This window comes from Zeus faber (assembly GCF_960531495.2).
Source record: "Zeus faber genome assembly, chromosome: 3".
NCBI lineage: Eukaryota > Metazoa > Chordata > Actinopteri > Zeiformes > Zeidae > Zeus > Zeus faber.
In genome coordinates, this window is record NC_137190.1 from 21,201,638 (window position 1) to 21,216,788 (window position 15,151).

The following is a 15,151-nucleotide window of genomic DNA, read 5'->3' on the forward strand; positions in this document are numbered from 1 at the left end:
GCTGCCTGCGGTCGGGAGATCGCGGAGGTCCGTGCGCTCTCTGCGGTGCCGGCGCATATGTGAGCCCCGCTGCTCAGACCGCGGCTCGTCCTCCGCTCACACACACACACACACACACACACGCGCGCGCGCGCACGCACACACGCATACACAGACACACACGCTCACACACACGCTCACACACACGCTCACACACACGCTCACACACACGGCGGCGTTAGAGATCTGGATCCAGGGGAGTGATCGCTGCTCGGCCGCCGCGGCTGCGCCAGTCTGCCGCTAGGGGGAGCCCCCGTCGGTCGCCGCCGCCGCCGCAGCAGCGCCGGCCCGGGCGTGACGTCACGCCGCCCCGGCGTCCTATCGCAACTGGTTTAGAAGTGAAAGGTTTCAAACGCGTTCAAAAGTCTCAGAAAATGAACAAAACAGCATTTTATAATGATAAAGGACAGCATATTGTAACTATATTCCCGCTACACAGAATCAACAAAATCAAACCAATATTATTATTATTATTATTATTATTATTATTATTAATAATAATAATAATAATAATAATAATAAAAGGGCTAATCAACTGGTGGCTCGGGAGCCAAAAAGCCCTTTAATATAAAAAATAAAATAAACGAGCAAGAAACCGAACCAAATACAGCAGAGAAGTAATGACGAAAAGATGAAACGTCCTCCAATGAAAAGAGGACGTTGTCGCTGCGGTCCCGCCCATTTCCCTGACAACCAATCACAATTTGTTCACCCGGTTTCCCTGGAATTGCTTGAAATCTTTAAATAGTCTGCGATGTTACGCGTGTGTTACTCAGTGAGTAAAACCCAGGGTCGAATGGGGGGAAAAAAACAAACAAACAAAAAACGGATGTCGACAAAGTTTGCAAAGTTCCGTCATGTTGAGGTTGATGTTTAGGTTTTATGTCAGATTGAAGGTTGAAAGTTTAAAAGAAAACACACACACACACACACACACATGGCAATGCAGAAGCAGGGTACAACCATCTGAAAGCACGGTGTCCAAAAACACACTTATAAGGCTTCAGTCGTTTCGGTCTTTGTGCATTGTCTTATTTATTTATTTATTTTTACTGTTTTACAAATGCATCCAAACTGTACAGACACACACACACACACACACACACACACACACACACACACTATACAGACACACACGCTGTGCACACACACGCAGGATTACAGAAAATTCACATAAGATAAAGACACTTTATTAATGCCCAAAGGGAAATTCTAGTGTTGCAGCAGCAATGAGACATACAGTACATGACAAACACACACCTCATTTACAAAAACACACGTTGTTGTGTTGTTTTGAATCAATTACATATATATATATATATATATATATATATATATATATATATATATATATATATAGATAGAAAGACGGATTGATAGATAGACAGACAGACAGATAGATAGATAGACAGATAGACGGATAGACAGATAGACATAGATAGATAGATAGATAGATAGATAGATAGATAGATAGATAGATAGATAGATACATAGATAGATAGATAGATAGATAGATAGATAGATAGACAGATGGATGGATGGATGGATGGATGGATAGGTAGATAGATAGATAGATAGATAGACAGGTAGACAGACAGATGGATGGATGGATGGATGGATAGATAGATAGATAGATAGATAGATAGATAGATAGATAGATAGATAGATAGATAGATAGATAGATAGACGGATGGATGGATGGATGGATAGGTAGATAGATAGATAGATAGACAGGTAGACAGACAGATGGATGGATGGATAGATAGATAGATAGATAGATAGATAGATAGATAGATAGATAGATAGACAGGTAGACAGACAGATGGATGGATGGATAGATAGATAGATAGATAGATAGATAGATAGATAGATAGATGGACGGACGGACGGACGGACAGACGGACGGACAGATAGACAGATAGATAGATAGATAGATAGATAGATAGATAGACGGATGGATGGATGGATAGGTAGATAGGTAGATAGATAGATAGATAGATAGATAGACAGGTAGACAGACGGATGGATGGATGGATGGATGGATGGATATATGGAAGGATGATGGATGGATGAAGGATGGACGGATGATCAATCAATAGACAGACAGACAGATAGATGATAGATAGATATACATACTGCATACATATACAGAATACACATTTGTAGGATAACATGTAAATAACGAAACACCACATTAAAATTCGTGGAATTTTGTTTTTGATATCATCGGTTCAGTTATAGCTTCAGTTCACACAATCCTGACATTTAATTAAGATATATTTTTAATCCTGGACTGAATTCTACCAGAGGCTGCCAACCTGTTTGCTTTGAGGTCAACGGTGCGTCATCTGGTGGCGGAACAAGATACCGCAACTGCATTATTATCGCAGTATTATTATTATTATTTGCGAATACTTGTTATTGTCACGGGCGTACGGGAGATCTTTGTAACTGCTACCAAAGCCCAGGCGCTGGCTGTCAATTTACAAGCTTAAACGAAAGCACAAAGAGTTTGACGATACCGATCGCCGAAAAATGTGAAAGCCACCGGTGCAGGTTGAGGGAGTTGGAAGCAAAGCCATGTGACGGAGATGTTCATGTGAGTGACTTGGCAGGTGTTAGATGCTGCTGCTGCTGCTGCTTGGTGGAGTCTGTTTTCACAGCTGTCAGGTTGTGACCTCAGAACCACCCTTGGCTGTCATCACGTCCCCTGGAAGGAGAAGTTTGCATTATGCAGATCCTGCTAATTTGCTATTGATGCAGTGACCTTTTTAATGAGATCATAAATTCAGAAGTGTTATTCCACTTTGTGTTACAAGTGTGGTACGCAAACTTTTTGGCATGTGCTCCCACCAGCACAATTGGAAAAGATTCACCCAGTGCCGTACAAATGACCTTCATAATAAGATCATATTATGATCTGACACCACTTCAGTATTTTATTCATGCATTCTTTTAAAATACTTTCTGTGTACACAATGTGGCCATACTGCTGTTACATACCTTTTCTTCTATGGGATATTTTTTGGTTTATCTGATTTAATCAATTTGGAGTTTGAAACTTAAATGAATATTGAACATCAAATAATCTTTATGAATATTCACCCATTTACTTGATTGCTGATGTAAATGTGTCCATGAAAACTAGGTTCTAACCCATTGTATTTATATTCTTATTTGAAGTTGTGTTTGATTGTAAATGGCTCCCTTTATGTCAATCAATCAAATTGCTGCGTCACGCTGATTTTGAGTGTGACATGTTCACAAGGAATTAATGATCTACACTGTGACCAAGCAGTGTTGTTTTTAACACCAGCTACAAAGATCTGCTTCACACCGCTGTGGGGGGGCGGGAAAGGCAGGAATGTGACTATCCAATTATTTACACAAATACAAAAGACTTTCATACGAGGCATCGGAACGCTAACTTAAGTGGGAGTGGCACGGTCAGAAACAAAACATTTTAACAAGACGCTGCGACGACAAGGACAGACACACCTCGACCCCGTTTCGAATATACAAGTTTATTGAAAATTAAAGGACAGGGCAGGGACATGAATTAGAATGTGATAGTAAAGAGTTAAACGGACAGCGGTCAAGAAAAGAATCGTAAAAGAAAACAGCATAGAACATCGATGACATGGTCTTATACTTATTTTGCTTTTATCAAAGGTGGTGTAGATGAGCAGTATTGGGGAGGAGGTGACTCTTCACCGAGTCACAGAACAGTCTTTTTTTGAGAGAGGTTGATCTTGTCGCCCAGACTCAAGGCCATGCCCTGCGGGGGGGAAAGAGGAATTCATTATTGACAAATTTCTAATTCTGAAACCAACACTCATCACTTGAGCGCCTTATTTTTGTTGTTTTTCTAAATAAATGCATGAGAATAACGGCTTGAGAGGCTTGTGGCAGAACAGTAGGGGTGCGATCATACTCTGATTCATACCAAATTGTACAGTGAAGGACTCGCCTTGGAAAACAGCCCTCCGGTGTTGGTTCCGTTTGTTAGCCGCTAACTTGTCATGAAATAAAAGTAAACTAGGAGATGAAGCTTTGTTGTGAACTGCGCTCCCACAGCTATTGCTGTCGTCGCTATTTCTGTCGCAGCTATCACTGCAACGCAAATGGATCATACATGCTCAGCAGTTGCTTCTGTGAGCACACTGAGTAGTGGTCGACCGATTAATCGGGCCAATATTTGCGCATTTTTTATATTTTTACATTTATTAAAAAAAAAATTATATATATATATATATATATATATATATATATATATATATATATATATATATATATATATATATATATATATATATATATATATATATATATATATATATGCAGACTAGTTTGGTTAAAAATATAGAAAAAAAATATATATTTTTTCCTATATATATATATATCGATTCTGAATATCTGAAACTATTTCAATACTAATTTTCCGCTCTACAGATATACCGGTACCAGCTGCGCTTCCTCCACATAGTCCGGCCTCCGCCAAGTGCAGAGACTCCACGGCCGGTTTTGAAAGAAAACAGCAGTGCTGTTTGGAAATACTTCACATTTGAAGTATACTTTAAACTAACTCAAGAGTATTGGAGCGCAATTTTTTCCCCCTCCTCCAGACAGCGCTGTGCGTGCCCGTGGCGATTTAACTGTGCTTTTTAATTTTTTATTTTAAAACAAAAAAAAAAAAAAAAAACACAACACGGTTCTTTTTAGTTTCCGTTCAATAAGGGAACAGAGCGCACGGCGGAGCACAGATCACAGGCGTCCCCGATCGCAGAAATCCGCTACCTTAATGCCCGATCACGGTTAAAAAACACTGCACATAAAAAGGGGCAGCGTGGGCATCAGGGCCCCATCGGTCCATTTGACCCATTGGAGCTTTTTACGAGCAGTGGGCAGCCACAGCACGGCGTCCGGGCACCAGCTACAGTTCTAGAATGTCTGGTACCCACCTGACTTTTGGCTCTGATACGTATGTGTCCGTTGACGGGCGCGTCGGGCCCCAGGTGGATGGGCTTCTCGATGCTGACGTTGGCCAGAGCGTCTTCTCCAAAGATGGAGCGAGCGTACAGGTTGGCGGCCATGAAGCCACAGAATCCAGACAGCGCCTGAAAAGAAGCGATTGTTTTAACAAAACACACACACACACACACGCGCGCGCATTTCAAAGTCTTGACGGTCACCTTTTCTGGAGTCAGACACTTCATGTTGGTGGAGCTGAGGATGTGGTGGAGGTACTCGTTCAGGTCGGTGATGTTGGTGTTCACCGTCACCTGGGAGAAAGAAAGCGGCTTTCAGAAACGGCTCGGGTTTGGACAACATTCACTGCGTACACACACCTCTGGTGTCGAGGCCATGCAAGCCAAAGGACTCATCGTACGTATGTCGACGTTTATTTTATACAGAGATGTTTGACGATTAAGTGAGAGCTCTAGAAACAAGACTTTGTTTTAAGTCAGTAAAAATTGAAACAATTCCAACAACTCCCAGCGTGGAGCGAGGCAGGGGCTCACCTTGTTCTCCCACTCAAACTCGGCCCACATCTGTCTGAACTCGGCGTCGGTGCAGGACGCCGGCTGGATGTAGTCCATGATGTCGATGTGGATGTCACTGAGCACCACGCAGTTCCTGTCGCTTGCTGCTCCAGACACGTCGTAGACTGCACAACATTAAAAGGGCGTCATTTCCTCTTTCCATCTCATCTGACACACAGTAGTAATACATCAATAATGGGAATCTCATTCAAGTTGTTTTTTTTTTTTTCCCCCTTTACCAATGTTGCCGAAAATGATTCCATTTTCAGTGGACGCCACCTTGACGTTGGCCTTGATGTTCGCAAAGTCGTGGGGGGCGAGCGTGAGAGGAGAAGGCTTCTCCACCAACTTCAAGTCCCCTGTGGGCGGGAGAAGAGGCTGCATTTAAGTGAAAGACTTTTACATGAAACCATGGCAACACAAAGACAAATAACAGATTTTTTATTTTTTTTTTGTTGTTCCAAATGATACAGCGACGAAGCTGACTCACCCAGAGTAGCCAGCTCCAGGGTGCAGTTTTGGAGCGTGTCGTTCGTCTGGTTGACCACTAGTACGTCCAGAACGATGTCGTACTGGTTTACGTGGACGTAGGCCTCGGCGTACACTGGATCTGAAAAGCCTGTGAGCTGAGTCACCTGGGAGCAGGGAGGAATTACCGTTCCATTTAGTTATTTCACCACATGCTGCTAAACTGAGACAAGAAAAATAAAAAAATAAAAACACATCTCTAAGTCCTTTGTGGTTAATGTGTGTGCTTAAAGCTTTGAACCTGAGCGCCCTCTGTTGATCATTTAAATTAAAAACCAGTTTGCCAGGCCCCAGAGGGAGTCTCATTTTCGAAACATGCAGATGGAGGGTTCACTCCTTCGGAGGGCTCCTCTGTTCAGATTTGAACGATTAACGACTGAGTATTCTCGACTTTGCGCGACTCTCTTCCCGGGATTGAGGCGTACCTTGTTGAGCTTGGAGGCCAGGGGATCCGCAGCCTCCTTCCTCTGGGTGTTGCCCATGGCGGCCAGCAGGCTGAGCTGGAACTGGTCCTCTTTGGAAGTCATCTCGTTCTTGGCGGTCAGCTGCATGAAGGAAATGGGGTCGTCTGCCTGCACCGTCACATTTCGCTTCTCGGACTCTTTCTGCCGTCGCACAAAATAAATACATGAATTAGTTACAAGCTACCGGATCGGCACGCTGTGGATCTGGCGAGAGCTACACCTCACGCAAACTGAGATGAAGGAAAAAAATGGAGCAAATTACTTCAAGAAACAAAAGACAACCAAATAACTTCCACTTCCAAACAGAAAAATCGGCTCAACTATTAACTTCCTTAAACGCAGCCCTTCCTTCGTATCACTCTTTTAGTTTCATTCAAATCCAGAGGACAGGGCTGGAGGAGTTAAGCGCCCGTCGTCACCTTCTGCGACAGCTTCTCTTCCTCCAGTCTGACGGTGAGCATGTGCGACAGGGACTTGCGGCACTCCTTGTTGAAGATGTCGTTCATGAGCGGCGAGCACTCCGACAGCACCTTGAGGCAGAGCGAGATGCGGTCCACGTCGTCGTCCGTGATCGGCTTCTTGGGCAGACTGGACTTGCCGAGGTGCAGCACGGTGACCATGATCAGCATGGCTTCTGCGACGAAGGACTGTCGCGTGCAGAATGATAAGTGTGAATTCCAAATTGTGATAATTTACCAATATTTGGTCAATAGGATGCAGCCCGAGGAAGAACACGTACGTTTTGTTTCTTCTTGTCTGGAACGATAGCAACATAGCGTAAGGCCACTTTGGTGAGCGTTGTGGCGAGAGAGGCGGCCACGTAGAAGTCTCCGTCCATAAGGAAGCCCCTGAGTGGAGGCCTGCAAGACACCAAACAGCGTCCGTAGAATTTAATTTTCGGTTCGATAGAAAATCAAGTGTTGTCATGCGGTTCTGCATTACCTGTCCTCCTCTTTTTTCGAGGGCCGGGACGAGCTGAGGGCGCTCTGCGTCACGTAGGTTCCCATTTCTGTCACCAGCTTCTGGGCCGGAGCCGCACTGACCTCCTCTTCAGGCTTCACCTCTCCAGACTCCCTCTTTATCTCGTTCTCCACGATGGGGATCTGAAGGGAAACCACATGTCATGACAGAGGCTCTGGATCAAACTGGGTTGGAACCGTTAGGTCGCGTGGACGGTGACGGGCTGAAGGCGGTCGGACACACCTCGCCCAGCGACCTGCGGACTTCCGTCATCACACTCTGGATGTCCTCCTTGGTGCTACAGTATTCTCCCAAAATCCAAAGTGCACCTCTGTAGATCCTGAAAACACAATTCAAGAGGATTATTTCCCACATACATATACATACGTTCACACATATATGCAGTGAAATGTCTTCGCAACGCACCTGGAGATTGGTTTAGTTACTACTGTGCACAAACATAAAAGCTAACCTAATTTCCACCTAGCTACCTAACTGAACTTAAATGATTCCTAAATCATAATGCAGTTAGTGAATAGAATAATATAAATAAAATAAAAGTAAAATAACACTCCCAACCGACAGGATTTATGTTCATGTATTGGCCAGCGAGCACTTTTCTTTATCCCTTTAATAAAACTCCCGCCGTGAGGCGCCTCACTGCCCGAAAGTCTCCGTCTCCCTCCCTGAACCCGTATGTGTGGGCCGAGACCCCCACAGCGCTATTTTCAGATTAGACAACAAAATCAGGTGCTTGTCCCATTGGCCTGCATTAATGAATGTATAAAGTATTATGAATAATGGAAGGAAACAGTCAATGACACGCCGCCTAAGAATCCGGACGTGTGCTTGCGAGGTCTTACTTGACGGTTTTGATGGCATGGAAAACTTCCAGCATCTTCTCGATGATGAGGGGCCTCAGGTTGTCAAACCTCTGTATCGCCTCTCGCACAAACTCCAGCACGTCGGCGGCAGCGGCCTCGTTGGTGTCGCTGAGGAACTCCATTAGCTGGAAGATAAAAGAGATTGAAATAGCGGGTTCGGAGGGGGTCTCTCGCAAGATTAAGGGTTTTGGGCTCCATGACGCCGGGACGGTACGCCAACTCACCACGGGGATGACGTTGGCGGCCATGTCGGGGAAGCGCACACTGCAGGAGTGGAGGGTTCGCACCAGCAGCTGCCTGTATTTATCAGTGTCCTCGTGTTCTGTTACATTGTTGGTCTTTATCACCTCCTTTTTCAAGACGATCACCAGCTGGAAAGGAAAAAGACAGATGTTAACTTCCGATTCCATTCGCTCGTCTTACAGTGGGACAAAAAAAATAATAATAATAAATAAATAACAGCGAGCCCTCTCACCTCCTCTACGTTGCGGGATGAGACGAGGTCCAAAGCCAGCTGCAAGGTCTTCTTCCTGACTTCCAGGTCAGGGGTGCCGAGCACACGCAAGATGTCCATCACTAGGTCCTGGAGGTTAGAAAATCACGCATGTAGATAAAAACCATTAAAGCATGTGCAGTATAGCATCATGTTTCCTAAATAGATGACAAGGAAACACACTGTATCAAAAGCATATTCACTTCGAATCAACTGAAACGTTTTTTGGGTTTTTGTTTTTTTTTGGAGAGAGTGTAAATAGTTCTTAATTAGCTTGCTGAAATGAGTTAACTTAAATATTACATTTACAATGTAATTATGACACCAATGTGCTTGCTGGCTACCATAAAAGTTAATCTAATGAAGTTAAAGCTCTCTAACAGCAGATCTCCAGTAACTATATTTACCTGGAGGACACGCTCGTGAGTGGGGTGCTCTTTCAGCTCGATGAGACGATCCAGGACGATGAGCTTCACGTTGTTGTCACTCTCTTTGATGATCAGATCTATGTAGCACTGAGCAGCGGCCTGAAGCAGGGGGAAGTACAACATTTGTTGCAACAAAGCAGTATTAAATAAGTCATTTATTTATTTATAACTAGTGCTGTGCGCTGTTCGGAACGGGCTGCATTGTAGGGGTGGCCGAATCTGTGTCTTGTTTTGAAGATGGATCCTCGCGTCAATAGGATCGATACCAAAAAAGGGATCAATTTTCCTCTATATATATTTGTTCACTTGCGCTTGCTTGCCCGTCACTGTTTGGTGAACGGCAGATCCTCAGGCAGATCCACAGCGCGTCCCCGTTCACCGTTTCTCCAAACAAAACCAATAATAAGCTTTGTTTGGATTGATTCTTGCCCTGGTATTACTTGGTATCGGATCAAAACAAGATTTAGCGGCATCGCCCACCCCGACTGCACTGGGATAAGTGACTCAGTCGCAGAGCCCGGACGCCCTGACCCGCTGCTACTGCACAGAGCTGAGCTGCTCGCTGTTCACTTGTTTATTAACATTACCATATTGTATTAATAATATGCCCATATTGCACCAAATTCGACACTGCACGTCCTTGGGTCCCCTGCACTACACCTGCCATGTGTGAAGTAGATCGGATGAATGGTTGTCAAGATAATAAAAGGACATACATACAGTGATTCCTCCCTTTATTCGTTAGATATATTTTCACATTTTTAGGCTTGGATATAAAAAGGCATCTGATACGTGGCACCTACACCAAGCACATACACATCATAATCAAACATCATATAGGTAAATATTATTAATAACATTCCTCCCCCCCCCCCCCCCCCCCATTGATGGAGGGCCACCTTCTCCACTTCCTTAATACGTCTTGTTAGTGTACCTTGATGGCTGTGGGTGCGCTGGACAGGGTGACCAGGGTACCGGCGGCCTCGTACTTGACGGCGGGACTGGACGACTGCAGCAGGTTGTAGATGCAGCGGATGAAACGTGCGCGCTCAGAGGGGTTGGCGTGGCACACCTGCCGGACAGGAAACAGAAATGTGCAATGGCAGAAGGGTCAAACTTACGTAATTCCTCGTACGTAATGTGTTGATGCGTCTTAAAGCAGCCGTACTCACTTTGTAAATCAGCTCCACAATAACCAGCTGGAGAATGTCTCCAAAGGTGTGAACTTGATCGATACAGGTGCTGAGGTAATCCAGAGCTCTGTCCTGCACGGTGGGAAAAGACAACATTTGATCATTAGGACAGGTGTTGGCATACTGTATTAGACCATTTTAAGGCTTTTGAGCCACTCAACAGAATCAGATCGTTCGTGAATGACCCAACACTACACTAGAAGCAGCATGGAGTATCCATGCCCGTACCCGTGCACCGGCAGCGCCCGTTTAATGGTGCGCACACCGGTCCCTCGGCAGCAGGAGCTCGGAAACTGGCTTGGGGTGATGCTGGAGTGGCTCGGACCCTGGCGGGGAGCATGGGGGTTCTCTGCTGCGGTCCCCCGGGGGGCAGTCCCCACACTCAAAATATTTCATGGTCGCTCCTGAACTTCTGATTTTGGATTCCAAATCGGATGATTTGGAATCGAATCAGCAACGTCCGGATCTTCAACGCGTGTCGCATCGCGCAGATAGAGAGGCGAAAATTAGTGTGTAAACCCAGGTGTCATGTTTACATCACAGCCAATGGAAGCCGGAGCCGATAAAAAACTGTCTATTGCAGTGTCATTTGACCTGGGACTGAAGCCCGGATGTTACCTTTCCCACTAATGACAAATGCTGGATGTGAGCGGGTGTGACCGGGTTTTGGCGCAGTGGAAAAGGGGTAAAGCTACTACAGACCTGGTCAGCATGGATCAGCATCATAAAAGCATTCCTCTTGCAGCTGGCGTCTTTTTCATTGACAAGGAAATCGTGGATCAGCTCCGGAGCATCGGGTATGAGATTTTCAAAGTTCCTGAGAAACATTAGAACATTACAGGTTATACCAAGGGGTTGTCCCATAACAGAGGCACATAAATGCTTTAAGCAATTAAAAATAGTATTCATTATGCAAAGGTACCTGTAGATGGTGTAAATGGCCAGGACAGCGTTGCGTCGCACATAGCTGTGCCTGTGCTCCAGACACGCCCGGATTGCCGGCATCAGGGGCTCCAGCAGCTCAGACTCCTTCAGTTTGCACAGGAAGCGCAGGGTGGAGCCGCGGATGAACTCGTTGGGGTGCTGCAGGTCCTGTAGGAGGGGATAAAGGGGATTGTTTCAGAACATTAAACACACAAAAAGGATAGCCCGACTTCACAAAATGAATTACATTATCTAAAGTGATGTACATACTGGGCTCCTTCCAGAGGTGAGAACTTTTTGAGGGTGTCCATAGCTGCTTTCACACATGCACTGCAACCCTGAAATTATCCGGACATTACCCGGAGGAGCTGTATGTGTGGACGTAAATGTCCGAATAAGTCGACAGAACATTAAACAAAATTTACCAGGCCGGCACCCAAGTAAAAAGTCTGCGTAATGTTCAATTGAGCCCATGTAGAGCAGGTAATTGTCCGGAGCATTCACAGCGAGCGTGTGGGCGTGTCGCATGTTGATGACGTCTCTACCATGCGCCAGTTATTTACCTTTGTGCGGCGCTTAGTGCACGGAGCATAGCTGCTTCGCACTCCTTTCCTTTATATTCCTTTCCATTCTTTTGTTTATATTACATCCAAATACATGGAGTATCAATTCCAAAAAAAGATAAGTCCGCAGCATCGTCCGCCATCTTGGGCGTGTGAAAACTTTGCAGCGTCATTGCATCACCTCCTACATACTCTACCCAGGCTCCGCCCTCCATCTAAACCAATCAGAGTATTTCCAGGTAGTTTTAAGACGTCTGACACAGACAATCTCCGGTTGTGAGCTGCATGTGTGAAAGGGTAACCGCGGACAATACCCAGAGTGCATGTGTGAAAGCAGCTCATGTGTTTAATCTGATTTACCCAATTCAGGTCTAACATCTACGTCCTATAAAACAACATAGTCACATCCATGGTAATCTCAGATCCCAGCAGTCCTTTCATAAAAGTATTTCTGGGGGGAAAACCCCTCCGAGTTTGCGCCAGAGACCAGAGATTCGTTATAAGCCTGCCCCGTTTCCGGTGTGGTGTGGGGATGCCGAAGAGAAACTCCTTCACGAGTGGCAAAATGGAGCTTACAGATAAGGACTTTAACAAGTGTATTTCTGCAGTGGCCAGTCTACGACGATTGGAAGCCTTTACAGAATCTTTGTCTTAGAACATTGGTGTCTGGACAGGAGGTTTTAGCTTGTCTTCCCACTGGCTAGGGGCAAAGTTGAATTCATCAGCACTGGCAGAGTTTATGTTCGCTACTAACCAAGGAGTAATCTCGGATCACAGCGACCCTTTCCTTAAAGGGTTTTTTAGTGCCTGGCAATCGATGGTCAGCCATGTCACGTTTCAATTAGTATGTCATTGCTATAATTTATGCTGGTCAGGTTGTTTCCAGTAGGGACTTTGTAACACGTACCACACAACCACACACACCCATAAATACTAGATGGACCATACAAGTCCATTAACCTGCTCAGTCCATCCATTTTCCTACCTTTCTGTAGGCATCGCAGACCAGAATCATCTCTTGGAGCAGCTTTCCGTCCGTTGTCGTCTTGGGCACAATTTCCCAGAAAACCAGCAGCAGCTTCTTGATGGTGTGATCTTGAAGCGGCAGGACGAAGCGGATGATGGTCATCAGCAATCCTGGCAGCTTCTCTCCATTCAGTATCATGATGATGACCTTCTTCAGAGCTTCTGTCTTTGCCTTGATTTCCCCCTTTTCTGTGGAGAGAATGTTATTATCAGTAATGTATATACATTTTTGAATACAACTTATATTAAATATATGATATGAACAATGAGAAATTTCCTTTTAAGATAAATTCACTCCCTTGGGTGAGTACAGACTTGCTTGATTAGCATGTCCTTGACACAACAATGTTAATAAGATATCATAAAAATATTCATTCTAAAATAAATATTGTTGCAAAAAATACATTCACTGCACAATGAAAACAAAAACTTCTCCGGGATAGCTCTTGTTTTCCAGGACATTTTGGGCAACGTTGTCTTATTCCAAGACTGGAAAACATAATTACAGCTATTTCCATGATCCATGGGAACACCAATAACCAAATCTGTGCGAAAACAGAGCGATTATTTACCTAGGTCAGTTTTAAGGCTGACTTCAGATGGGGGTTCAGAGTCATTTGGGACATTAATGAGGGTATAACAGACGTTCTCGGCAGCCGTCATTTCGCAGCTAGGTTTGTATCCCCCTTTGAAGAATCGGATTGGAATGACAGTTTCTGGATATCTGCAAAGGAAAATGAATAAATGTAAATATCTGGAAGAGATGTCAAATCATATCGTGAAAACACAGGGTGGATCAGAGTTAATGTCATTTTGAGGAAATTTCAAACGGATATTGGACAAAACATCGCAAAGTATTGCAGGTAAGTATAAACATCAAGGTAAGAATTTGGCTCAGGATTTGATAACTTCAGAAATGTTGACATTAAAGACGCAGGAGAACCTGACTAATATTGACAAAAATAGACACTACTTTAATGAATACTAATTAGAGACCATTTAATTCCTTTCAAGGATTTTCAATAATTGTAAAAATCGAATTCTAGACACTTTTGAAAGGGGCCAGACGCCAGGAGAGTGGAGATTTTCGGAGGCTCGAACAATTCCTGCACCAGACCACCAGGTCTAGAAAATATATCAACGATCAAAATGAAAATGAAAAAAAAAAAGTCATTTAGGACAAATTCCCCACAGAAATAAAAAGGGGGGGGGGGCGTGTTTCACGACTCCTGCGCAGTCTGTAGGCCTCGCAGGTAATTATTATTACATTATTAAAAAAAAAAAATCACCTGGAAAACAATAAATAAGTCATCAAGAGAACTTGACGGTGACACCAGAAGCGGGAGCTAAAACAGACAACCGAACACACAGACGTCGACTTCTGTCGTGCGGCGACGAGGAGGCGGAATAAACACTAAGCGTGAGCTTTTCGGCGACGCGATAACGCGAATCTTACGCGGCGCCAGGCTACGTCGGCTAGCAAGGGCTTAGCTGCGACGGGCGACGAAATGGAGGACGGCGGGCGACCCGGCGAGCAAACGACACGTCCGCGCGCGACTCAAATCGCATGCCACGCACCTGGATGCGAGGCCGCTGTGCCGCCAACTGGTCCCGGTTAGTCCGCCCGCCGCTGGTTCACCGACATGGGTAAAATACGCCGCGAAGATCGGTCTCCTCGGCTCTCTCCGCTACTTCCGTGTGACGTGGAGGATCAAGCGACTCGGCCACATCACGGCTACGGCGCACGGCGGGGGACAAAATACCGCGGCGCTACGGAGGCGAACGCCCACGGCCGGAGGGGAGGGAAGAGCGCGTGTCTGGATTTAAAGATCCCCAGAGCAGGTGAGGGGGCCAGCCGTTCACCTGTGTGTGTGTGTGTGTGTGTGTGTGTTTTAAATACATGCCAAAGACTAAAAAGACATGGCTATTGTAGAAAGTTGTCTCCCACTCCAACACAGACACACACACACACACACACACACACACACACCCACAAAGTATCAGGACCCTCAAGTTGAGATTGTGGACAATGTGTAGTAGTTCCTTGTAACTGTTATTGACAGCAAACCACAATTTGGAGGAAGTGTTTCATCGCCTGGATGAATT

At 45.0% G+C, this 15,151-nt stretch overlaps 1 protein-coding gene across 1 annotated transcript; it reads right to left on the reverse strand.

The window, feature by feature from the left end:
- Window positions 1-3,567: 3,567 nt before the first annotated feature.
- On the reverse strand, window positions 3,568-14,729 carry copb1 (COPI coat complex subunit beta 1). The gene is made up of 22 exons (XM_079998304.1): window positions 14,624-14,729; window positions 13,618-13,769; window positions 13,005-13,234; window positions 11,455-11,624; window positions 11,235-11,349; window positions 10,512-10,604; window positions 10,274-10,411; window positions 9,319-9,438; window positions 8,894-9,001; window positions 8,643-8,789; window positions 8,398-8,543; window positions 7,778-7,874; window positions 7,517-7,677; window positions 7,314-7,434; window positions 6,994-7,221; window positions 6,536-6,715; window positions 6,073-6,217; window positions 5,822-5,941; window positions 5,562-5,707; window positions 5,232-5,321; window positions 5,001-5,156; window positions 3,568-3,817 (listed from the first exon to the last, which is right to left on the reverse strand). Exons 2-22 carry the CDS (start codon window positions 13,706-13,708, stop codon window positions 3,758-3,760), a joined length of 2,862 nt encoding a protein of 953 aa, XP_079854430.1. The 5' UTR covers window positions 13,709-13,769; window positions 14,624-14,729; the 3' UTR covers window positions 3,568-3,757.
- Window positions 14,730-15,151: the final 422 nt, after the last annotated feature.

Coding starts and splice junctions, on each gene's coding strand:
- copb1 (XM_079998304.1), bottom strand. CDS start 13,708: ATGACGGCTGCCGAGAACGTCTGTTATACCCTCATTAATGTCCCAAAT. Junction 6,218..6,535: donor TGGCCTCCAAGCTCAACAAG/GTACGCCTCAAT, acceptor CCCTGCTCCCAG/GTGACTCAGCTCACAGGCTT. Junction 5,942..6,072: donor CCTGGAGCTGGCTACTCTGG/GTGAGTCAGCTT, acceptor TCCCGCCCACAG/GGGACTTGAAGTTGGTGGAG.